This window comes from Callorhinchus milii, unplaced genomic scaffold (assembly GCF_018977255.1).
Source record: "Callorhinchus milii isolate IMCB2004 unplaced genomic scaffold, IMCB_Cmil_1.0 Scaffold3, whole genome shotgun sequence".
Taxonomy (NCBI): domain Eukaryota; kingdom Metazoa; phylum Chordata; class Chondrichthyes; order Chimaeriformes; family Callorhinchidae; genus Callorhinchus; species Callorhinchus milii.
Window position 1 is genome coordinate 8424337 of NW_024704744.1, and position 25675 is coordinate 8450011.

General features: G+C 39.1%; 1 protein-coding gene across 2 annotated transcripts in view; it reads right to left on the reverse strand.

Annotated features, from left to right (window-relative positions):
- Positions 1-1510: 1510 nt before the first annotated feature.
- fbxo9 (F-box protein 9) overlaps positions 1511-25675 on the reverse strand; it is a 32259-nt gene continuing 8094 nt past the window's right edge. Inside the window, exons 2-12 of one of the 2 annotated variants that reach the window (XM_042332926.1) lie at positions 24802-24960; positions 23419-23476; positions 16723-16822; positions 14080-14210; positions 9266-9380; positions 8747-8862; positions 6196-6286; positions 4163-4258; positions 3387-3480; positions 2772-2929; positions 1511-2203 (exon numbers count right to left, since the gene is read on the reverse strand). In XM_042332926.1, the coding sequence (XP_042188860.1) occupies positions 2095-2203; positions 2772-2929; positions 3387-3480; positions 4163-4258; positions 6196-6286; positions 8747-8862; positions 9266-9380; positions 14080-14210; positions 16723-16822; positions 23419-23476; positions 24802-24960 (1227 nt within the window). In that variant the 3' untranslated portion in view covers positions 1511-2094. Of the gene's footprint in view, positions 2204-2771; positions 2933-3386; positions 3481-4162; positions 4259-6195; positions 6287-8746; positions 8863-9265; positions 9381-14079; positions 14211-16722; positions 16823-23418; positions 23477-24801; positions 24961-25675 lie in introns of both variants that reach the window. The other variant, XM_007894050.2, reaches the window with a different exon arrangement.

A 25675-nucleotide genomic window follows, 5' to 3' on the forward strand; every position in this document is an offset into this window, starting at 1 on the left:
ATAAATGTGACATTTTATATGTAAAAACGAAATCTAGATTTCTGTAAAAACAGAACTAGATTCCTAGTTACTTACAATAAGGCTTTTTTAAATTGAGAAATCTAGGTTTAGGTCCAAAAACCTATCATTCATAACAGCACAAAGGCTCAAAAGATTAGGGGGGGGAAGATCAGATTCAATTAAGATCGTGAAGTGGTATTAAAATGACACAAAGCTTGAATTTTATTCTTCTCAACGCTCTAAGATGCTAACCCTTGTGAAGGGCACTATGTAAATACAAGTTGCTGTGGTAAAAGACAGGAGATGGTCTCACAATAGCGATTAGCTGTGCATATTGTAAGAGTTATGCAGTGACACTGTTCAATGTAAAATGGAGCCAGAAAGATCAACAATAAATTACATTTGTATAACACCTTTCACCTGAGGAGAATGTCTGAAAGCGCTGGACCGTCAAGGATGTTCACCCGAGCTGGGAGTTGGGATCAGGAAAGAATCATTGGATTTTTAGTCACCAAAAATAAAAAATGTCCACTTCCTTTTAAACTTGTTCATTTTAAAAATCCAATAAAATGCTTGTAAAATCTTGGGTTCTCAGATATCTTTCCATTACCAGAAAAATCTTGCTACTCTACTTCTAATTAAACTCATCAGGCTTTTCTTTAACAGCCTGCTAATCGAGTGGATTAAAAAAGTCTGTCATTCTCTGTACTAATGTTGCCAATGGTTTCGAATTGTCCATAAAAGTGCACAATTGTAGACAATCCCTGCTCTTGTAGTATCTTCTGCCTGTAATTTTGAACTTCCAACAACTTGCACTTGTATACTTCCTTCCATTCAACTCAAAGCACTGAACAGATATTAGAGAGCAACAAACTGAATTTGGCCAGCAGTAGTCCTAAAGATAAGTTTTAAGAGGGTTGGAAGGTAGGAAGAGAAGCAGCAAGACACTATGGAGTTCTGGAAGTCACAGGGATGGCGACTGATGGCTTGTCCACTAACAATGGAACAGTAGGTCTTAAGAATCAGAAGAGCAAAGTAGAGCTGGAGGATTGCATAGATAAGAAGGGGTGAGGATGCCATAAAGGTATTTGAAGATAATGGCAAGTATCTTAAAGTTCATCCACTGGGGTAATGCTTGTGCACAGGCTATGAGAATGGAAACTGGAGTAATCACAATCTTTCAGAAAGTTTTCTTGGAGCCCCCTTCGTTTCATAAAAGGTGCTGGAAAACTAGTGTAACTCCTATTCTCCCTACTTACAAATCTTCTTCATAAACTTTGCTTTCCTTTTGAAGTTTAGAGAAATCTGCCAGTGTTCCTACTTTTGACTGGTGTTAGAATCCACTCTGAAATGAGAATTGGACAAGGTCAGGATCAGACTTGGATCCAAGCATATTGGGGAAGAGGCAATTTTTTAAAAAGAAAATTAAATTGAAAGAGCATTCGGCACATGATACTATGTTTTAGTAAGGTGGAAAAGTCTGTCAGAGGAGGCAATAAATAACACCAGAGACAATTGGAAGAAAACATTTATTTACCTCGTTACCCATTGAATAATTTTTCAGATTGAGTAAATAAAAAAATCTCTAAATTTGTAAAAGCATTTACGTCAGAAGGTATGAAGGGACCATGTTCATCTTCCTGCGATGTCACCGATGATGTGAATGAATCTATTTATAGTACAAAGTAGCCAGCTCACACAAGTTTACATCGGTAAACCTGTGCAAAAATTCTGACAATAACAATACATTATCCGTAAATTTAAACAACGCTACCAAGGATAGCTCATAAAATGACATGTTATTATTTAAGCCAAATATTTAAGCTTTCTCAGGCTCAATGGAGATATTGCAAAACTCCCTTACATAGATCACTTTAAAATATGAGTCAGTGACTTTATGTAACTAAATAATTCTGACATTTTTCTTGCCATTCAACAATTGTTAAAACTACACACTGATTGAGCCATGTCCTATACAAATCCAAGGCAACATTGTCCGGTCATTATTAAACTTGCATCATTGCACTCATGCAAAACGATTGAAAATCAAAGTGCTTTGCCATGAATCTGAACTAAATGGTTAACCAAATGAAATTAAAGAGGGGTTTCTGCAAACGCTGTAAAGCTCTTCACACGAGCAAAGAACAATGGCGTGTACATCTTATCGATGTCAAATGCAGTCACAACAGTTTCACCAGTTGATCTGAAAGAAAACAAATTTCAGAGATTACATATAGTAATTTCTTTACAGAAACAGTGTGTTCTCTAAATCAAACATGACACGACAAAGGAATGGCTTACCCAACATTTTCGAAAATATTTAAATGCCATAATATACATTCTGAACACAAACATCCCTACCTTATATCACAAGCTGAAATTAATGTCCACATTGATCATCAACAGGTTTGTGGTCCAATTTTCTCTTTTTTTAAAAAAAACGATTGCTGTCAAAAACTTTTAATTTTTTTCTCCCAATTGGCTTTATACCTGCTGCTGGTGCCAGCCACCTCATGCTTTGGTGCAGTTGCACAGGTGCCGACTGCCCTCCAATACCCTGCCCAAGTAGCCAATGATAATGTGTGAGCTTTAGCGAGCCACTTGACTGTAAAGGCCATCACAGCCAAGCCTGACCTCACCTGTATATTTTGTGGGCGAAATTATAAGTGGCAAAAAGCTAAATATATCCACTTTAAGGGTCATATAATTTCTGATGTGAACTGCTAAATCGCACGTTTTTTTTGCTGCCAATGCTTGATTATAATACTTACTTGTAGGTAATGTGGCATGAATGATGAAGCCAGATCAGCTTGTTAAATCGTTGTCGACCACTGGGACAGAGTTGTAATCCCACGTGAAAATTGTGTTCAGTTTCAGCAGCAGGACTAGAACGACGGTAATATCTGTTTTTCTGATACTCTGGCAGCTTCTGCTTTAAACAAATAAATACATTTATAACTTGTCTTCTGCACTTCTTCCTGAACAGATAGTTGTATTTTAGGTGAACAATTCCTCATGCCATTAAATAATTGTAACAATAACCCTTAATTTCATACAGCGCCTTTTCACATCATTGAGATGTCTCAAAGAGTTTCACAGAGTATATTATAAAGTGAATTGATTGTATATTTTGTGAATGTCTTTATAATGAAAAAAATACCATTTCCATTATAAGAAAAACATGTGTTTCTAATGGAAAAACACCGGTCACAGTGGCTAAACTTGGTAATAAATGGAATTCTATATTTATAAACAGGTAAATTATCTTATCAGAATTTTGTAGTCTTGTAGCCACAGTATTCAGATTACTTTTTTCACTTTTCTAGCAACAGTAGAACACGGTTTGTCCACACACCAATTGACAATGTCTTTTTGTCCATACCTACCTCCTCCTTCTTCTTAGCCAGAACAACAAAGACTTTGGTTTGATTATCGGTTTCTGGTGACAGACGATAATGACCAAAGAGGACAGCATCAATTCTAAGGTGGAGCAGAAAACAACTCAGTTATTGGTCTAAGAAAGGAGAGGTTTCATCCGAAATACTTCATCACTGACAATGAATCTGTTGGTGCGTTGTGACTCAACATTAATCATACTTTGCACTCAAATTAACATTTTTTGAACTATTTTTCCTAGTTTACATTTGAGCCAAATAAATGCTTTGTTTGAAGATTACAGAAGAAATTAAGCTGCAACATACTCCCTAGATCAGATTTTTGAAGACAACTGCTGTGACAGATTTGTATCACTGAAAAGCCCAAATTTATTATCCTATCGGCAAGAAACCATCCATTCCTGTTTGCTCTGGGGTTGGTAGTTAGTGACAGTCTAACATAGCAATCATATATGCAGCCAGGATAGGAATTGCAACTACAGGTGAAGGTATACAGGTTTTTATGGAAATTATTGAGCAAGATGAGGAATTAATAATAATAATCCTTGCATTTGATAATACCTTATCACGTCATTGAGACATCTCAAAGTGCTTCACAGAATGTACTGCAAAGTAGATTGACTGTGTATTTTGTGGGTGAGACGCTTCAGCAGTGTTCCGCAAACATGTTTAAAAATTGCCAATGAGACTGGCTTCCTTCCTTTAAGTTGCCTTTAAGTCATATATTGTGGCGTTTTCAGAACTTTTAAACAACGTTTAATCATTACCTTGGATTCCTGGTGCATAGACGGGGGACTACAGTTTGAGGATCCTCGGGTGTAGTCAGCATCATTGCCTGCCCATCTGCGAAAAATCGCAGGTACCTGGTTTACGTGCAACAAGAAAAATAAACAAGATTGTAATAGTAAATCCACAGCAATAATAATAATAATAATCCTTGCATTTAACATAGCGCTTTTCACATTGGGAGGACGTCCCAAAGCGCTTCACAGAATATACTGTAAAGTGAATTGACTGTATATTTGTGGGCGAATAGATAACCATGATCACAAGAGATAGAGATGAAAAAGGCTCTTTGATCTCATACTTTCAGAATACCAACACATTTTGAGGCTGAAAAGCCTCAACTGAACAGTTGCATGATACCCAACTCTCTGCCTCTATCCTCAATTCCAGGATCACTGCTGTTCACAGTGCCATGGGATCCTTATTGACCACCTGAACAGGCAAACGGGACCTAATTTCGGCCACAAAATATACACTCAATTCACTTTACAGTATAATCTGTGAAGCGCTTTGAGACGTCTCGAAGATATCAAATGCAAGGAATATAATTATTGTTTCAAGTAGCTCATCCAACTAACATTTTGGGGATCAGTATTGCTGTTTTCTTCTGCACTTTTCCAACGATCCTCTTATTTGCCAATTTAGCCAATTTAGTTCATTGTTATCTCTCACTGCTTGGACATGATGAAAGTGACTCAACTAATGCTCATTGGTCTCTTTATTAAAATATAATTATCCTTGCATTGATATTTCAGCTCATTTGCTGCAGATTGCTACATTATTGGAACAGATTAGCTTCAAGACAGAGGGACTCCGGCATGATGGAGGTCTAGGGGGAGAGGACATGTCTTTGAGATGTCTCAAAGCACTTCACAGGATGTACTGGGGATTGACTGCATATTATGTGGGTGAAACACAGCAGCCAGTTTGTGCACAGCAATGTCCCAGAAACAGCCACGTGTCCAATTTTATTTGGAGAATTTGTTGGCCAGGTTGCCGGGAGAAACTCCCTTATCTTTTTAAATTGTGGCATGGGATCTTCAGCAACTACCTGAACAGGCAGACAAGACCTCAGATTATCATCTTATCCTTCAAGGACGGCATCTCTGACAATGCAACATACCCCCAGGGGCACTATATTGGAGTGCACTACATTCTCCATAGATGCTGCCTGACCTGCTGAGTGTTCCCAGTGAATTCTGTTTTTGTTTCAGATTTCCAGCATCTGTAGTATTTTGTGTTTCGACTACATTGGAGTATCCTCTTAGACTATTCCAAGTCCTGACATGGAGCTCGAACCCACAACCTTCTGACTTAGAGGCAAGAGTGCTACCAATGAGCCAGACTGACTTGCTGAGGAATGGCTAGAATGGCTGGGATAGTGATGGAGACCAGCGAAGTTGTGAAAGGGAAAGCAGAGCAAGCGAGAGCCTGAATGTAACATTTGAAGCATAGTTAGGCATCAAACAGAACACAGAGATTCTGCAATGGCTCCTTAAAGTGGAGCCTGCAACTATGCAGATTTATTTGGTTAGCGTCTGCAGTGAAAATACATCCTCAGTCTTATTGACACTGAGGTGTAGAAAGTTGAAACTCCTCCAGGACTTGATGTGACAGACAATTGGTCAGAACGACTCTATGCTGGAATTGAGGATAGAGGCAGAGAGTTGGGTATCATCTATGTACATGTTGCAGTGGACCCCATGCTTATGGATGACTTTACTGATGGGAGGCACATAGATGGTGAAGGAGAGAACCAAGGATAGAGCTCTAAAGTACATTGTATGTGACTTGTGGAAACAGGAAGGAGAAGCCATTTTAGGAGACAGTGAAAACTTGGGGAAAAGTAAGAATGAAACCAAGAAAAGACAGAGCTTTGGAAGTGGAGCAGGAAGGAAAGACAGAGGAAAAGGATGGAATTGACAGTATCAAAAACAGCAGAGAGCTTAAAGATAAACCAATAAACTTTTTTCCTCTCACAATTTTCTTTTTGATTTAGAAAAAGAACATCTACCTATAATATTCCACCTGATGCCAAGCCCTGTAGAAACCATCCAGAGATTCTTCCCCTTGACGTATGTAGGTCGTCTTGTTGATATACACACCTACAGAAATACCAGCACTATCAGGTATCAAGAGTTGGTTTACAAGTACGTGTATGTCAAGATGGATAAGCTATCATCATCAATTGAATTTCCAAAACAGTAAGATAGTTTAAAAAAACACATTCATTCCATAGAGGCTAGCTACCACATTTTAATTTCAAAGTTAGCTCTCAACAGTACCACTGCAATGGAAATAGGAACTGGAATGTTATTCGTTTGTTTAGTGCTTTGCTTCCAATTATATTAGATCAAAATAGTTTTGATTGCATTTGCTAGAATAAAAAGGTTCAGAGGGTTCTATATTATTTTTTGAAAAACCATGACATAGCTTTACTAAAATTTACTGATTGTACTTGTTCATTTCACAAGATGAGTTTGGATGAAGAAGGTCGTTTGGTCCATTAGATCTCATTCCTCTAGAATACCCTACTTAGCGTCATACCATCACTGTATCAAGCTGCTTTTTAAATTAGTCCAATGCCCTAGCCTCTGCCACCTTTCCTGGCAACCTGTTCCAGTCATTAATTTTCCTCTGGGTAAAGAGAAACCATAGAAATTTGCGGAACAAAAGGAGGTCATTCAGCTCATCGTGTCGGTGTCGAGTCCAACAAGAACAATCTTTTCAGTTACGTTTACCTGTTCTATTCCCATAACTCTAACTAACTGTTTAAAATATTTGTTTATTTCCACTTGAAGGCCAATATGGATTGTGCCACCGCTCCCATATGCTAATTACTCTGTGCTTATGGAAATATCTCCCAACCTCTTCATTTGCTTGTTTAGAATCTTAAATTGATGCACCCTTGTTACTGATTCCTACTACTGACTAGTAGGAATAATTTCTCCCTATTGACTTTACCAAAACCCCTAATAACATTACGGACTTCTATCAGGTCACCTCTCAACCTCTTTGTTCCAGCGAAAAAAGTCCCATTTACTTCAGTCTTTGCTCACAGACCAAACCAGTCATCCCTGGTATCATCCTAGTAAATCTTCTCTGCACCCCCTAAATTGCCTTGACATTTTTCCCCAAAGTGGGATGACCAATACTGGACATAATAATAATCCTTGGATTTGATATAGCGCCTTGTCAAGTCTTTGATACGTCTCAAGCGCTTCACAGAATATACTGTAAAGTTAATTGACTGTATATTTGTGGGCGAAACACGGTAGCCAATTGCGCACAGCAGTGTCCCATAAACAGTCGGGAATTGAGTGACCAAATTATTATTATTAATTTTAGAGGGATTATTACCCCCAGAAAAGTGATCCGCCAATTGACTAACAACCAAGTTCTTACTTACTGCTAGATAAACAGAGGCGTGTGGAGTAAGGAAACTTGCCCAAAGTTTCACCCTGCCAGGAATCAAACCCAGGTCCTCTTGTTTGCGAGGCGATTGCTCTAACCACTGAGCTACAAAACTCCATAATATTCTAACTGTGGTCTAACTATTCAAGTTTAGCATTACCTCTTTGCTTTTGTATTCAATACCCCTATTTATGAAACCTAAGATTCCATTAGCTTTTTTGACAGCTCTGTCCACCTGCAACTTACTCTTGTTCTGAAATTGCCCTATGCAATATGTAGCTTACATATAACATAAGAACATAAGAAATAGGAGCAGGAGTAGGCCATTCGGCCCCTCGAGCCTGCCCCGCCATTTAATAAGATCATGGCTGATCTTCTAACCTAATTCCATTTACCCGCACTATCTCCATATCCTTTAAACATTTCAGTTTTTAAAAATCCCTTTAGTTTTTAACATATGGGGATGTGAACTCAACTGATTTGGCAAAACAGCTGTGCATCCTGGTTGCCTTGTTTGTGTCATCTCATACTGTTTTGACATGATGAGCTGTCAACTAACATTCCTAGGGCTCTTTTAGCTTCCCCTTTGGCAAGTTCCATTTGCAAATACATAGCCTTACTGCATTGCATGTATGAAGCTGCATAGAATTTATTGATTGACCATCTACACAAGCCTATGAGATAGAAATTCAACTTCAATCTAGATTTACTCTATTAACATGGCATTTCAGAGTGTGGAGAATTTAGCAAATTGTTGAATTCAGTTTTAACTTTCAAGTCAGTTTTCGATAATTATTACAAGAACTTACAGGAAACTTGCTTCAAAATGTTTAAGACTGTATTTTACGAGTTAGCCAGTTAGCCCCTTTGGCCCAGGGTAGGGATATTACATTTGTTAGGAGGAACTGTCTATGACCAGTGTACTCTCTAATTAGGACTGTTTGTTAAGGGCCAATCCAATTTAGAGAGCAGCAGCCTTACCTGCCATGTGCAACTCTTTACCCCACCCGCAATCTAGTCATTGTCAGATTATATATTGGATTTCCTAGATTTTTTGCTGTGACCTGTGCAAAATTAAATTTTTTCAACATGTATGCAAATTATTTCATGATTACAATTACTTTATATGACTACATATATTCTCAACTCACCATCAAATCGGACACGAGGTCTTTCCAGAAACATCTGTCTCCAAGAGGCATACTGCAGTTTACTGCAGCTTCTACCCCAAACCTTCAGGCAGGCTAAATGCCAGATTTCAGGATCTCTGTCAAATAAAATAAAACCTTCAGTAAAAGTTAGCTTCTGCTGATATTTGTACTATTTTGTACTATCTACTGACTAACACCCTTGAGGGTGGGGGAGAGGAGTAAAGGCATCTCTTTGAGGCTGAGCTGCCCCAGGATCAGCCCTCTAGCAATGAAATATCAGAAATTAGTTGATCTTCTGGGAGTCTCGGTTATCCTATTCCTGAGCCAGGTGGGTCTGTAGTATTCCTAGGCCTACAGAGTCCAATACCTGTTGATCCTTACTGTCAGGGCTCACACATGAATAATAGACAAGTGTCCATTAAGTGAATGAAGGATTGGAAGGCAACTGACATCTATGAAATTCTCCACCAGTAGAAGGAAATAACCCCCTTGTGTATTTTGGTTATTCACAGATCATACCTTGCACAAATGTAAAATCCTCGACAGACCAAAGACAGTTGCTCTAAGGATCTTAAGTCCAAGTCACCCGACACTACCCATCGAAATATATACACCAGGACTTCAAGAGGGAGCCCTGCAAATGGATCAACAACAAATGAAATTAACCTCATGTAGTCAGCATTTTCTGGTAAACCATGTACAATAAAATTGTATGATAAGTGCTTAAAATTAGTTATACTGAAGAGCTATTAATAAATGAAAATTTTATAACACCGCTACAGTTGAATCCACATTTATTTTTAAGGATAATTATTAATAAATGCTTGCATTAGATATAGTGCCTTACTTAGGTCAAAAATTTCCAAAGTGGTTCACACCATGATTGCCTTTAAAGTATAGGGGATGTTGTGATGAAGCTAAATCCAGCAGCAACATCCTAGAAACAGCAATGAAATGGCTAAACTTGGATGAGGGAAGAACACCAGAACTCATGCTCTGCTTCAAAATAGTGCCATGGAGATCTTTAATGTTCACCTAAACCTCATGAAATGGCAAGAGGGAACATGAGTTAAAAGTCTAATCTCAAGGAGAGCACCTCAAGCAAGTCAACTTTCACTCTGTTTTGTACTGGACTGTCAACCTACATTATGAGTTCAAATTCTGTTGTAGCATTCAAACCCATAACCTTGTGATTCACTTGGGCCAGACTGAGACAGGACTGCTTTATATTCCACATTACACTCATTTTTCTTGTTTGTCAAAATTCAATTATTAGTCAACGTGATCATCAAATAATTCAGAACAAATTCTTGACATTTAAGGATTTTTGGTTCACTCAGAAGTAATGGGATTGGCTAGAAATTTTCATTATAAAGGCCTTTTCTCTTAATTTGGGTGGTTTCATTGTAGGCTTTATTTGAATGGTTTTATCAGCTCACGGACAAGTCTGAGTAAACATTGAACATCAACCAGACTTCATACTGCATAAGAGGATCCTCTATAAACGTATGTCAGTGAGTATCAAGTATAAGACAGGCATGGATTAGTAACTGGCTTAAGCAAAAAAGAAGAGGGTAGTCAAAGGATACATTAATTCTTTATAGGATAGAGAAAGTAAACTTAGAACAATACTTTTATGGTTTGCCAAGGCAGTAGGTTAAGTGGGAACAGGGTTATGGTTTTAAAGAGCAATTTTGAGACAGACACCAGTAAGTATTTCTTCAAACCAGGGACACTCAACAGTTATAACAGATTACAAGAAAGAGTAGTTGAGGTCCAAGCAATGCACTGGATGGTTTAATGAATCTATTTTAAAGAAAGTGAAATCAAATGGGGCAGCTTCTTCATTTGAACCTTTTTTTTAAATTGTATGAAGGATTGAAGTGTTAGAGCCAAAACTCCATCGATGTTGAAGATTCAAGTCAAAGAGACATTACTGAAATGTACCAGTAACGTTCGTCAGTTTCACTACTTTTCACTGGGGTACATTCTGACTCTCAAAGAAAAGTGGAAGGAAACAGCTGTTATCTCACCCGCTACAAATGCACAGTAAGTAGGACACTACCAGAACATTATGATTTATAGTAACAATGACATCTTCAAGCTAGACTATCCAACCCTTTTGCCTCTGATGATGCACAAATGTTTTGCTTCCGACACATCCTTTCAAACATTTCTTCTGTGTATGGGTGACCTATGGCAAGAGATGGCCTTTTGTGTGGAGTCAAGAAGCAAATCAAAATCTGTGCTTGAAGGCTCCAATTAACTTGCTTGTTTTCTCAGCATTACATATCCTGTGGTTTGAACATGCTCATACAGAACGGTGCAACAAGGGAACTACACTGCATCTATTAGTTACATACCAGAACTGACTGTTTACTCATCTTGTGTGCTTTCTCAAAAATGTAATCTAGTCATAACTATAGCAAAAGATGGCACCAGTTGTTATTCTCCATAGCCAGTCATAAACACGCTTGAATGAAGCTGTCAATTAATCTTGTCAAAGATCTAAAAGCCATCATGAAATTCAGGTTCGTCTAGCTTTTGAAATATCCCCCATTCAATGCTGGAAAGTAAATAATGATGTTATCATATTAAGAGCTAGCTTTCAGTACTTCCAAACAACTTATGAGTCAGAATGCATCAGGTTTCTATCTCGAAATTCATGTTTGAATTATGACAAAAACGCTAAACAATGATGTTGCGATACATTAAGGGCAAAGAAGGTTAAGGCTTCTATTTGAAATTAACTGCAAAGGCCTAGGTTTTAAACGATTCACTTTGATGCTCAATATTATTCAGTTCAATAAGTTACTGACCTACGAATTAGAATTGAGCTAAAAACAATGAACTGTGACATTAGTTCCATTACAGGAAAACATGAAACAAAAGGGTAGATCAGGACTCTCTAGGCTAGAGCACTGCCGCCCAGTCTAGTTTTAATCAACTAAGATTTCAATTAATAATAATAATCCTTGTATTTGATATAGCGCTTTTCACGTCTTATAGACGTCTCAAAGTGCTTCACAGAATATGCTGTAAAGTGAATTGACTGTATATTTGTGGGCGAAACGCGACAGCCAATTACACACAGCAATGTCCCACAAACAGTCGTGGATTGAAAATGATCAATTTATTATTGTTTTTTGTTTTGGAGGGAGTATTATTAGGCGTGTGGAGTAAGGAAACTTGCCCAAGGTTTCGTACTGTCTGGAATTGAACCCAGGTGTCTCGCTTGCAAGGCGAGCGCTCTAAACACTGAGCTACACGAGTATCAAAAGTTGTGAGATGGAGTGTGAAATAAAACAGTATCTGAAAGTGTAAAAGTGAACATAATCTTGTGTTTCTTTTAAAAAAAGATTAAAACATATGTAGTGATAACATTAAGGTATCGCCATGCAATAAAAAAATTCTAACATTATCTTTTGTTAAGACTCTCTGCTTGGATCATGCGGCAATGGTACAAAAATTTAATCTAAATGGAAATCTGAGTATCTTAAATGTGTTTAAATTTGGGGGTGAATTTTTGTGGTTGTCAAAGTGAGAGATAAGAGACCAAGGCTCTTGAATGCCTCAACCAACTCTGTATCTATGGCCCTCTTAAGGCAGTCTGTTCCAAGTTCTCATGGCCTTTTGTGTAAACATTTTCTTTTGGACTCTCCTTCACTAGTTATTTCCCTCTTTTGCCTGGATTTCCCAGCCAGGGTGAAGAGTTTTATGAAACATTACTGAGGGAACTGCTGCGTGATGTGCTAAAGAATGAAACACTTTTTGCATTGAGATTAGCAACAAGAAGTAGATAGCCAGACAAAGAAGAAAGCTCCCTCAGTTCTATCCCAACAAGGCGTCTTAACTGTACCAGAGTAAATGTTTTGCTTTTCACTCATTCATGGGGGTCAATTTAATGGCAATTTACATACTGTAAGCATTTTCACGATAGCAAACGGCATTAGATTCAACAAATCCTTCTTTTTCAACTCACAGCCCAACTATCAAAAACGTTTAACTCTCCTGATTTTTTTAAAAACACTTTGCTAGCTTTGAAAAATGACCATCAGCTGTTTTGCCAACTTAATAAGTTAGATTTCCCACAAAATATACAATCAATTCACTTTACAGTATATTTTGTGAAGTGCTTTGAGATGACAACTTTTAAGAGAGAAGCAGATAATTATTTGGGGAGGACAAGTTTGCAGGGCTATAGGGAGAGAGCGGGGGAGTGGGATTGATTTGGATAGCTCTTTTCAAAGAGCCGGCACAGACACGATGGGCCAAATGGCCTCCTTCTGTGCTGTATAGTTCTATGATTCTATGTCTCAAAGATGTGTTAAGGGCTACATCAAATGCAAGGATTATTGTTATTAAGATGTCTTTCAATTTTCACAAACGTTCTAATAAGCCTTCAAATCCAGTTTGTAAATACTGCAAATATAGCTAATTTACACTACAGTTATAACACTTCTGGCATTTCAAGCATAATTAATAAAAGGATTGTTGGTTAATGTTTAATATGAAAACTTACGAAACAAACAAGCCCCCAAAGAACTGTAACAGGAAATTAAATAACTGCCATCCACAGTCTATGCTGGAAAAAATATTAATCTACTTTTCTGTCTCTGTGCAACTCTTAGTTCCGGAAACGATTTACTCATGAACTACTATGGTAGTATTAAGCAAAATTGAAGGCGGCGACAATGCAATCTAGCATAAAATGATAGCACACTGAACAATTGTAGCTGCCATCCTCCTTGACAATAAAACTTACTCCATCATAAGGTTTGCTCATAAGATATTTTCAACTCAAACTACCGATAAGACCATTCAGTAGAGTTCAGTTAAAATGTGTACTGTAAATAAATACACATATATGTATTTATAAACACATACACAAACATGTATACACACACACAAAGCTGATCCCATAGAACATACCCTAGTTTAGTGCGTCCACTCACAGCGACAGTGTACTGTGGATCAAGCTATACCAGACCCATGGAATAGTTACGGTTTCCAATGTGACCAGCCAACTTCTTGTGCATTCTCAGTAGTGACCTGAAACACTGCCCGTCAGCCATGACATTATTTGAAAAGAGAAGTTAGTTTCTTACAATGTTTTAGCCAACAGTCGTCCAGATAAAATTGGCTATTTTTGAGCCTGTGCACAAAGAGACTGCTGTGTTCGCTCCCCAAAATAGTCACGACTCTGGATAATTTGATACGATAAGGTTCTCAATTTCTTATTTTGGATGCAACCTCTAGTGCAAAGACAAAAGCATAAGTGACAGGTAAAATATCGACAAACAAAAGTCTCTTGCAGTAACTCCAGTGTGTACCTGAAATGTGCATCTGGTTCACTTCAAACTCCGGTTGACAAATTTTGAGCGGAGAGTCCTGCAAGGTGAGCTGCTGTTGAAAGTAGGGCAACAGATCAGTTATTTCACTGGCTTTCCCTTTATCCTCTTTGCTGGAAAAAAAGAGAAATCACTATTTTTTAGAACACAATGTAAAATCAACAAGTTTACCCTATAACATAACTATATTAGTTATTCACAGCCTTTAGGCTTTAATGATAATCCTTGCAACTGATATAGCGCCTTCGAGATTCAAAGCGCGTCACAGGATTTTACTATGAAGTGTTGTGATTGTGTGTACTTTGTGGTCCAACCTTTTGGCTGCCATGGGCTGAATTTCCTATTTGAAAAAGGTCCGTGGGCTAGTCTTTCTCTCTCTCTCGCACTACCCCTTACTCGCCTCTCCCACACACACTCTCTTAGCTCTCATTCAATCACTCTCTTCCCCTCTTACTCTCTCCCAATCAGCCGTGCGGCTCACCATCTTCTGCAGTTGCTAAAGACATGGTGGATAAGGAGACACTCTTGTCTTCCTGCAGCAACGGCTGGTATTATTTGCACTCAGCACTGACTCATCCCAACTGCCGGCTCCTGATGCTGCCATGGAAGGATGTTTACCAGGGAGGGAGGGAAAGTCAGAATTCTGGAAATTGTCTCGGGCTGGATAAAATCAACCACCAGTTGGACCACGCTGCACTAGACTATCAAACTATCAAGAATTGGAACTCATACAGTCTTGGCTGATACTGCAGTGCAGTGTTGGGGACGTCTGCTGCATTGTTGGAGGTGCCGTCCTTCAGATGAGACGTTAAACCGAGGCCACGTCTGTCTGTTCAGATGGATTTTAAAAAGATTCCATGGCACTATTCAAAGTGAGGTGCCCTGGCCAACAATCTCCCCAAATAAAATGCATTTTACAATATATCCTGTGATGTACTTTGGGATGTCCTCCCGATCTAAAAGGTGCTATACCAAATGTAAGATTATTACTTCAAAATCAACCAATGTAGCAGGACCACAGAAGATATCTGGAAATTACTGAACAATAAACAGAAAACTTTTTTTTAAAGTCCCAAAAAGGGGTATGTGCATACTTGGATTGATCCATCAGATATAAAAAAACCTTCAGTCATTCAAAATATAATTACATCACAGCAATCTTTATTCACATGTCAGATATCTGCAAGTCCACTTATCTATATTGGGACTGAGATGTCAAAGTGGAGTAGTGGGAGCTCAAGTGGGAGCAAAATGTAATTTTGTACATGTATGCCATGTAACCAGGTTTGCAATTTTATTCAAGCAGTGCAAGGGAGAGATTGGATATATGTATGTGGTTAGAGAAGAAAGTTACACAAAAACCAAAGACAAACACACACACACACAGGTAGACAGAGAGAGAGAGAGAGAAGAATATACAAAGACCATCAGAGATAGAAAGTCAGAAAAAGAGAAAACAAGTTGGTGAGAAAGAGACAGCCAGAGACACTGATTCAGAACAATATAATAATCCTTCCATTTGGTATAGTGCCTTCACATTTAAAGGATATCTTAAAGACTTCACAGGATTGAATGTGTAAGCTCAATCGTCTCTTCTTCCAATGAATTGCAAACCCTAACAACCCTCTGAATGAAGAATTCCTCTCCCTCTCTCATCAAGGAAGTGCTGATATCGTGCTCTGCATTGTAGTTCCCACAATGGGCGAGTTAAATATAGAGGGGTGAACTTTGGGGCGCTGTATGGCCTTTTGTCAAAATTTCCTTAACCACAAAAACATAGGAATTACGCAAAAAAGTGAAACTCTAAAGAATGACCACTAGATGGAGTCAATGTGCTATTTTAGTGAAGCCCAGTTAGTTGGTAATAAAACCATAACATCCCGTTCAGTTTGCTGTTGTTAGCACACAAAAGGCAAAACACTGGCCAGCGTATGGGAAGCTAAAATGGCTAACTTCTGCGTCATCGGGCTACTACTGACATCGCTTTCTACATCGCAAGCACACAATGCATTAGTTATAGCTCTGGGACGCTACACCGCAGGAAGGACGCTATATAAATGCAAGTTGCTGCTGTTGGTGCTGACTGCCAGGTGTTCTCAGTTAGGACGGGGTAGGATTTTATGAATTCAAGTTTTAATGGGGCTGCACTATATTGAAAAATGTGAAGCAAATATTGGATTGATCCACTTAAACCACACAATTTCACTGATTATGAGGAGTGTAGCTCATTGGTTAGAGCGCTTGCCTCGCAAGCAAGAGTCCTGGGTTTGACTCCCGGCAGGGCAAAATGTTGGGCAAGTTTCCTTACACTGCACACCTCTGTTTACCCAGCAATAAGTAGGACCCTGGTTTTAGTTGATTCCGAGGGTAATAATTCTTTAAAAAAACAATAATAGATCAATCCAGGACTGTTTGTGGGACACTGCTGTCCGCAATTGGCTACTGCATTTCACCCACAAAACAAAATATAGGCAGTGTTTTGAGATGTCTCAAAGACATAAGGCGCTATATCAAATGCGATGACTATTATTATAATATTCAACTAATCAAATATATTTTCTAAGCGTCATCTGGTTTTCAGCCCGAGTCCATAGAGTAGAGCCTGAGCAGTAAGTTGCCACATACTAAGCTTTTCCACTCCCATCACTTTCAGGAGTACGAGTGTAAGTGATCTTGAATTCAATGTCAGGTACAAGCTGCATAGCCCTCCGATAGTACTTGATGGCTGAAATCAAAAAGGATAGCATTTAGAATCATAGAATATTACAATCCAGAAACAGACCAATTGGCCCATCAAGTCTGTGCTGAGCCACCTGATCTAACTCACTCCTGCTCGCTCTCTATCCCTTGGTTATATGATTGGCACGCTAAATATAAACAGCCAAGTATAATTTAAATACAAAATGCTGCGTTACTGCGAGCCTCTTTAAATGAACTTAACAGGAGTTATTATTGACTTATTATTTTCTGGATTTCTCAACATGTCCAACAGAGATCATCAATAGTGGCAAACCATTATTTGATAAATCAAAGGTTTAAGCATTCAGATGCTTCCCCTCACTTACTGCATCTCAAACCTCATGCATGGATTGATTTATTATCTTATTAAATGAATACCATCTACAAGTCATTTAAAAGTACACTCCAATATAAGGTTCTGCAATGCCCTTATCCGTGTTAATCATTATTCTGAATTCCTTTCAATGATGAACAAAAATGATATGGAGCTGTAACAAAGGGGCATATAATTTTAGTACAAGTCTTTGATATGCAGGGATTAAAAGAAATCCCAATTCAGAGATCAGCCACCTTGTGGTGAATTTAGGAACACTTAAAACATGTATTCTTTAATTGAACAGCCAAAAAAATCAAGTAATTTTGAAAATTACCCTGTGTGAAGAGCATTATATAAATGCAAGTTGTTGTTTAATCAACAGAATGTTTAGTGATTCAAAGTATCAACTATTAGCCTTTATATTTCAATATCTAGAATATGCCAAACAACTCAATTTCCAAGCAACAGTAGTTCAATGGTAATTTTACATATTTGATGGCTATTTTCTACAGGACTGATTTTGTTTCAGAAATATGGGTGCAAGTTAATATTGTAAGAATTATATGAATAAATCAGAACAATGAGTTTCAGCATCCTGTTTATACTGGTATAAAAGCTGTACTCATTCTATAAAGTGGAAAATCACAGTGATGAGTGCATTTTGCAGTAAATACTATGACTATTCAATTGTCAATGTTCCTTCCACTTGTTTTTCCATTGGACAGAGGAATTGTTGCATTGTCAACAGTCTATTATTTACCAATAGAAACAGTGAGTATATCTAAGTACCTCTGCATTTCATACATTTAAGGGAGTGAAGAATTTCCTATTCAAAGTGCTACCTAATTACATCAGAAAATTACATCCTTGTGCTATAGAAAAATATTTTTAGTTTTACCAAAATATAGAAACTATTATCACTGGTGGGTGAGTTGGTAACCTGAGGACACCGATTTAAAACAGTTGTTAAAAAAAAACAGATGGGAGGTGAGGAGAATTTTTTCACACAGCGAGTTGTTAGGATCTGGAATGCATTGCCTGAAATGGTGGTGGAAGCTGATTCAAGTAACAACTTTTAAGAGAGAAGTAGATAATTATTTGGGAGGACAAGTTTGCAGGGCTATGGGGGGAGCGCGGGGGAGTGGGATTGAATTGGTCAGCTCTTTTCATGAGCTGGCAGACTCGATGAGCCGAATGGCTTTCTTCTGTGCTGTATAATTCTATGACATAATAATAATATTCCTTGCATTCGATAAAATACCTTAAAATAATAATCATAGTCACACTGAGTTCAAGATCCTCCTCTTCGACCGTGCTTTCAATCACCTTGCTTCCCCCCCCCCGCCCTCCCCAATCCCGACCCGCAGCTCTGGTCCGAAACACAGACTGTCCAACACTTTGGGACGGCCTCCGGATGTGAAAGGCGTTTTACAAATCTAATTTTGTTGTTGAGTTAGAACTCCCATAGTTCTGGCTGACCCTCCAAAGCAGTGATGGAGGTGCAGAAAATTCCTGTCCTTCAGAGGAGACTTTAAACCGAAGTACCATTTGCCTGTTCAGGTAGATGTTAAAGATCCCGTGGCACTCCTCAAAAGAGAAGAGGGTTTCTCCCAGTGTCCTGGCCAACAATTCCCCAGATAAATTGCTTATTCACTTCATGGCTCATTTGGGGACATTGTTGCTGCATAATCACTGCACATCATCGTAAAACCTTTGAAGTGCTTTGCAACACCCTCCAATGTGAAAGGCACTATATCAATGTTATTATTAAATCATCATTCCACACATGCATGTCACCTACACATGGAACTTTCTATGCCTGAAATGCAAAGTGCACATTTTCCCTGGTGGGATGCACACTTCTTATTTAATTCTGGAGAGTATTAGGCACAGGTTGGTGAGAGTCAAGGCTTGGCGACACAGAGTGTTCATTGGGGGATTGCAGAGTTCAACCAGCTAAAGCTACATGGCTTTCCATTGAGAGCTTATCCAGTTAGGATTACCCTACCTGTCAGGGTTTGGGCTTGTAGGGTTAACATGAGCTAAGATAGAAGTGACTGCCCACAGATATTGGGAGCCAATTTGGAGCTGTCCAACCATGGGAAACCAAAGTAATAATAAGAATCCTTGGCATCTGATAAAGCACATTTCATGTGGAAAGGACATCTCAGAGGACTTCACCGGATTTATTGTAAAGTGTAGTGGATATGTGTTTGTAGGCAAACAACTATGGATCAATACCCAGAGGTACTCCATCTTCTCAGTGATAAAACAGCTATAACAACTTCCAGTCATAAACAACCACCAGCTGCTGTTTCAAGTAAACAAAACTCCTTCACAACACAGAGTACTTTTCACTGAAACATACTGGGCAAGCAGGTGAGGAACCAGGTTTCAGTAAATATATTTTCAGGAAGAAATCGTTTTCTAAACACCAATGGTACACTTTGTACCACTCTAGACATCCCTAGAGTTACTTTCCCTTTTAAGAAATGGTAGATTTTGAGCATAGCACAGTAGGATGGAATTTAAAATGTTTAAAGGTTGAGGTTAATAATTAAAATATGGAATGATTCATTTAATACTTCTGAATAGGGCTCGTGATAGCTCAGTGATTAAATTTGCCATGTGATGTGGCATTGTTCCACGTTGAGCAGGAACATACCAAATCTAGGTCGCTGTTACATATCCCTATTTAGTCAACCTCCCCACTTTTGCCAGTAATTGGTTTTCTTGGGGTTAGAGCATCCAGGCTGATCCAAAGCTCTCACCTCAACTAATAATAATAAACCTTGCATTTGATATAGCGCCTTATCATGCCAAAGAGACGCCTCAAAGCGCTTCCCAGGATATAATAATAATAATCGCATTTAACGTAGTGCCTAATCACGTCTTTGTGCTTCACAGAATCTACTGTAAAGTTAATTGACTGTATTTTGTGGGTGAACACGACTATCAATTTGCGCACAGCAATGTCCCACAAACAGCCATGGAGTGAGTGACCAATTTTATTTGGGGGATTTGATCACCAGAACACTGGGAGAAACTCCTCTTTTCAAATAGGGCCATGTCCACCTGAATAGGAAGACAGGACCTATTTTATGATCATTTCTTTATTGATATCTAAGGAAAGTACTTTGCATAAAAGTCATCCTTCAAAACATAATTTACGCTTAAAACAAAGCTGTCCATGAGCGATTTCCCTTTTTATTGTTCAAATATTCCATTAAAAATATACAAAATTATTTTCTCTTTATCGAGGAATAGTCTTGGATGCTGAGAAATAACAATAAATGCTCTGTTTCCAGTGGAAGTATGTGGAGTCTAACAAGGAATCCTTGTTTTAATATCATAGCTGGGTTCCACCTCCACTACACTTGGTCACACCCATGAGTTAATAACAGAGCCAGCTGCATGCTTTGTTGGCGTAGCTTTGCACCTGCTTAGGAGCAAATATAAAACTGCGGACCCTGGGAAACTTCACTGCCAGCTGGATATTGTTGTATAGTTGCCACTCCTGAACTTCCCAAGGTCAAGTGTCTCCCAGGCCAATCAAATTTATCCGCCCCCACAAATCTCAATCAAGTCTCCCGACCCTGGGAAAACAAGGATTCCTTTAATATTTGGCCTGAGACCTGCCTCCTACTGCGACTTACATGACAGGGAGCAGTTTTGACTTGTTGCTAAACTTGTGTTTGCAATTTAATACAACAGTCATATTTCTTTAATGGAAGTAGCATTCCATTGAAAAAACATTTGTTCGTAAAGGGAAAGTAAAATGTAGAACTAGAAAAAATATTTCTCAGCAAGACAAAGATGATGAAAGGGTTTTTAATTAGGATTGTGGTTTCAACTGGACAAGAAAGAATATTTGCAGCCCTAAATCATGTGCTCCAATAATATTTGTAGGTTACATTCACAATGGATGGACTTTCCCCCCCCCCCAACAACTTCTTCCACTCAGTTAACTCAAGCCAGCTTCACATCCCCTAAACCTCTATACAACATTGGGTGAACTTTCAGCCACTCTGGGCTTTGATGTCAGCCTCAGACTCAGTTGGTAGCACTCCCACCTCTGGAGCTGTAAAAATCCTCCCCTCATTCTGAAGCCACATGTCCACCAAATAGCTAATGAGGAAATTCTGAGGCTTGGGGCAACAGCTGCTGGAAAGATACCTGGAGTCTGAGTTCATGAATACACATTTGTAAATTCAGAGCCTGGAATCCACCTTGATTAGCTTGTAGAAGGGTAAGCAGATGCCGCTTACCCAACTGCATCGCCAAATGGTGGGACCATCGTTCAATAGGAAGTGTATCCGAGCTGCGAACAGAAGATGGTGGCAATGTTCTCATGCATTTCATGCTGAGCTGCATTGCCCACAAGGAAGCTCCCTGGGAGTTCCTGGTACTTGCCATCCACTTAGTGAGGATTCAAACCTGTGCTTGTTGGATGTCAAATGGCCAGTGACTATCCTCCTTGTGGGGGAGATAAGCAGGGTCTCCTTAAGAGTTTAACTGGCTCCAAGGTGATATTTTTGGCAACAGAATGTCAGAATCGAGCCAACCCTCTATGGCGATCTCAGTAGTCCAGGTCCTGAGCCAGGTGGGTCCTCAGTAATCCAGGGCTCTGCCGATGACAGCACAGCCAGACTGGCATCCTTTTGAAAGCAAATATGGATTCTGCCTTATGCATCGCTCCCAGCAGGGGAGCCCATATCTTAACAACTCAGTGTGAAAAAAATTATCTTCATCTCCCATTCCACAGCTGTCTTAAATGTATGCCCTCTGGTTAAGAACTCACTGACCAGTGGAAATAATTACACCCTATTGTTTTGGCAGAAAAAATTCCCAGTTTCTCCAGTCACTGCTCATAGGCCAGACCACTCACCTTTGACATCATCCTAATAAATCTACTCTGCAACCCCTCTATGGTCTTGATGCCCTTCATAAAGGAGTGACCAAAACTGGACACAATGTTCTAACTGTCCTCTCCACCTGTTCAGGTGGATGTTAAATCTCTTCTTGTTTTTCCCTCTCCTCTGCCATCACAAGATTGGTCTGGATATAGAAAGTCCTTTGGCCCAATCCGATCTCAAAACTCCCGAACACCCACCTTACTGTCTGTCTCCCCCATCTCAGCATCAAGCTGCTTTCTAAATGAGTCCAGTGTCTTGGCCTCTACCACTTTTCCTGGTAACCTGTTCTAGTCGTCGGTTATTCTCTGCATAGAGGAAAACTTCCTGGTATCTGTCCTGAAATTACCCTTCACTACTCTAAACATATGTTCTTTTGTTCTAATTATTCATTTAAATCCTTCCTCTCCTCCAATTACAAAACCAGTCTGAAAACCTCTCTCTAACTATGCCTTCAACAATCTCCCTCCCATTCGTTGCTAACTCCCAGACTGATGGGCTCCCAGTCCATGAAACACTTTGACCTGCTTTCCTGTGAGAACACACGTATGCGCGCACACAAGTACATACACACGCACACACAAAAAAAAGGTTCAAAGCAACGTCAAAGCATACACAAATACACCCCCACCTGGTCAGCTTCAAAACAAAGCACCCACACACCACACTATGGTCATCTCAGGGTAAAGAATGTGCTTGGCTTCAAAGCAAAGTTCCACCCACTCTGCTTTAATAATGTGCCTTACCCTCAATTTTAGGTATGCTGAATTACATTCAAGAGTTTATTTTTGCAGTTAATTACTCAAAAAAAAATGGATAGAACGAAGTCCATGATTAAATAGATATTTCATGGTCTATGAAATGAGTTGTCCCTTCTTAATGAAACAGACGATCATCATTTGGCCTACTGTGTTAATGCTTAAAACAAGATATTCCCATTGAAAATGGTGTCAACCGGGCTTATTTCTTAGCACTCTTGCCTCAGAGTCTAAAACTTGTGGTTCAAGCACTACATTGAGACTGGACTTTATTCTCACATAGTCTAACCTAACATTCCATTGCAGTGCTGGGGATGCTCTACATTGTTGGAGGTGACGGCCACTAGATGAGATATTAATTCAAGGTCCCATCTGCCTGTTCTTATGGTTCAGGTTAAAGACCCCATAGCACGATTCAAAAGAGAGGTGAGTTGCTCCTGGTTTCCTGACCAGCATAAAATTCATGGCTGATTGTGGAACAGTGCTGTGGGCAAACTGGCTGCTGCTTTCGCCTACAAAATGCATTCATGATCGTCTATCGTAAATACTTTTGTTTAAATTATGCATACACACATGCAAACACACATAATTTTACCTTCATAGACTGCTCCATTTTGTTCTTGTTCAACAGCCTTCAGGAACAGTTCTTTGGCCTGCACCATAAATATACTGGACGTTACATTAATGACTTAAAATGAACAACTAAGGCCTAAAAGATTAAATAATCCTATAATCAAATCTATTCACTTACCAGGACCATCATTGGATTTCATATTGCAACATAAATATACATGAGCAAATTCATGAAAAGATAGCCTCCGAGATTTATTCAGTAAAATATTGAACAGCATTAACATTTTTCATTTCCATCGGAGCTCTAAAATACTATAGGCTAAATTCGATCAAAATACTGACTTATAAGTAACTCATTTATCCATTCAATTTGATTAGACAGTTCACCAAATGTAAAATTATTATGGGTAGAACCAAAATAATGTTAAAATTTGTATGGTTGGTTCATACCACTTGTGACATTACACTCCATTTTCACATATACAACAGTCAGCTCCCAACATAGACAGCTGCAGCTTTATGAATATGGCTCTAAAATGTGTGGTGTAAGTCTCAGTCACCAAAGAGGCAGCGAAGTGCTTGTAACGGTACTCCACTCAATACGTCTGCCTCTACGTTTGATCGAACCAGGTTAGGAAGCGAGCTTCATCCTTGACCTTGGTACACTGAGAGAAGAAAATACGTACATCTCAGAGACAACTGTGCAGGAAGATTCAATTGGCTGCAGGCGTTCCCACGAGATGATAGGCTGGTGCAGGAGAGGACACAGTCTGCTGAGTTCTGAATGGTCTGCAGCTTGTATAGGGAGGAGTTGGGGAGTCTGGCAAGCAGGACGTTGGAGTAGTCAAAACAGGAGATGACGAACTCATGGAACAGCGTCTCAGGCACCTGGGGGGGGCTTGTAGTGGAAGAGGGATGTTGCCGAGATGAGGGAAAGCACAGAACGTGGCCGGCGGGTGGGGTCAAACAAGACACCAAGGTTCTGCACTTGGCATAACCAGCACATATGAACAGCTGTACTGGCTGCAGCTTGGACTTTTCTCAATTTATAAGCAAGTCCATTCTCCCTAATTCTGCAGATCTGGTATTGATCTGGCTGATAAAAGGTTTAGCCAACACAGAAGGAATATCTCTTTCTGAAAAGGCAGCCACAACCGAAGTAGGAAGACTGCCTGAAGGCCATGCCTAGAATTGCCCCTTGGATTTTTCTGGTAAATTTTAAAGCTGAATTTTCTTTACAATTATAGTATTCACTAATTTACAAATCACAGCACAATAATAATTCACTAACTTATCATGAAATATCATACAGGGACATGAATTGACAGTGGACAAACATACTTTTAAAAGAATAATTCAGAATTGGCATTTGTAGTTGAAACAAAAAACATAGCCAAAGCATCACCTTTTCTTCACGAGCAATTTCCTGTTTTCCTTTGGTATCTGATGATTTTGAAGAAAGTCCTCTGATAGAGACTTTACCGGGCTCTATATCTGACCCATGTGATCCTGCACTTGGATTCAGTTCGGACATCCATTGAGCTCTAAACACACTGAGTTCCTCCTGGAAAATGAAAGCGAGATCTGAGCAATTAAACTCACTAACACATGCTGGCCCCTCATTTTTCATCTTGAATTTATTAGAATTGCTCAATTAACTATAATAGCCACATTTCTTTTATTGACAGAAAGTCATCAACAAAAATGTAGTTTGGAGAATGTCAGAAAAAAGCTTTGTGATTTATAAGTAAAAGATCCAGGATATAATATTCATTTACAATGGAACAGGTTAATTCAAAGCGAGGAGATGAAATAAATTGGGCAGCATACGTTTATGCATTTAGTTAGCACCTTTCATATTGGGAGGACATCTCAAAACTCTTCAGAGTTGACTGTGAGCCTGAGCTGGGCGTGGGAAGCTGGGGTGAGAAAGGATGACCAAAAGCGCAGTTGAAAAGAAAGGTCTTAAGGCGGACATAAAGATAAGAACGAGGATTCAGCAGGATCTGGAGACGTTAGGGTTTTAGACGGAAAAGTGATAGATACAATTTCTACAAAGAAATGCAAAGTTTAAAGATTCAGCAAAACAAACTGTCATTTACAACACGTACTGAATGGAAATGTGTTTTAAGACTGGAGAGAATTCTTGGGGGATTGCTGGACATACCATAAAACAACAGTACAGTGGAAGATGCTTAAGCCTGGTACATTGGAGCCTGCCGCGGTGTCTGGTTTAAGCAGCGTGTGAGGCTAACCAAAGTTTTCTTTCCGACTAAACA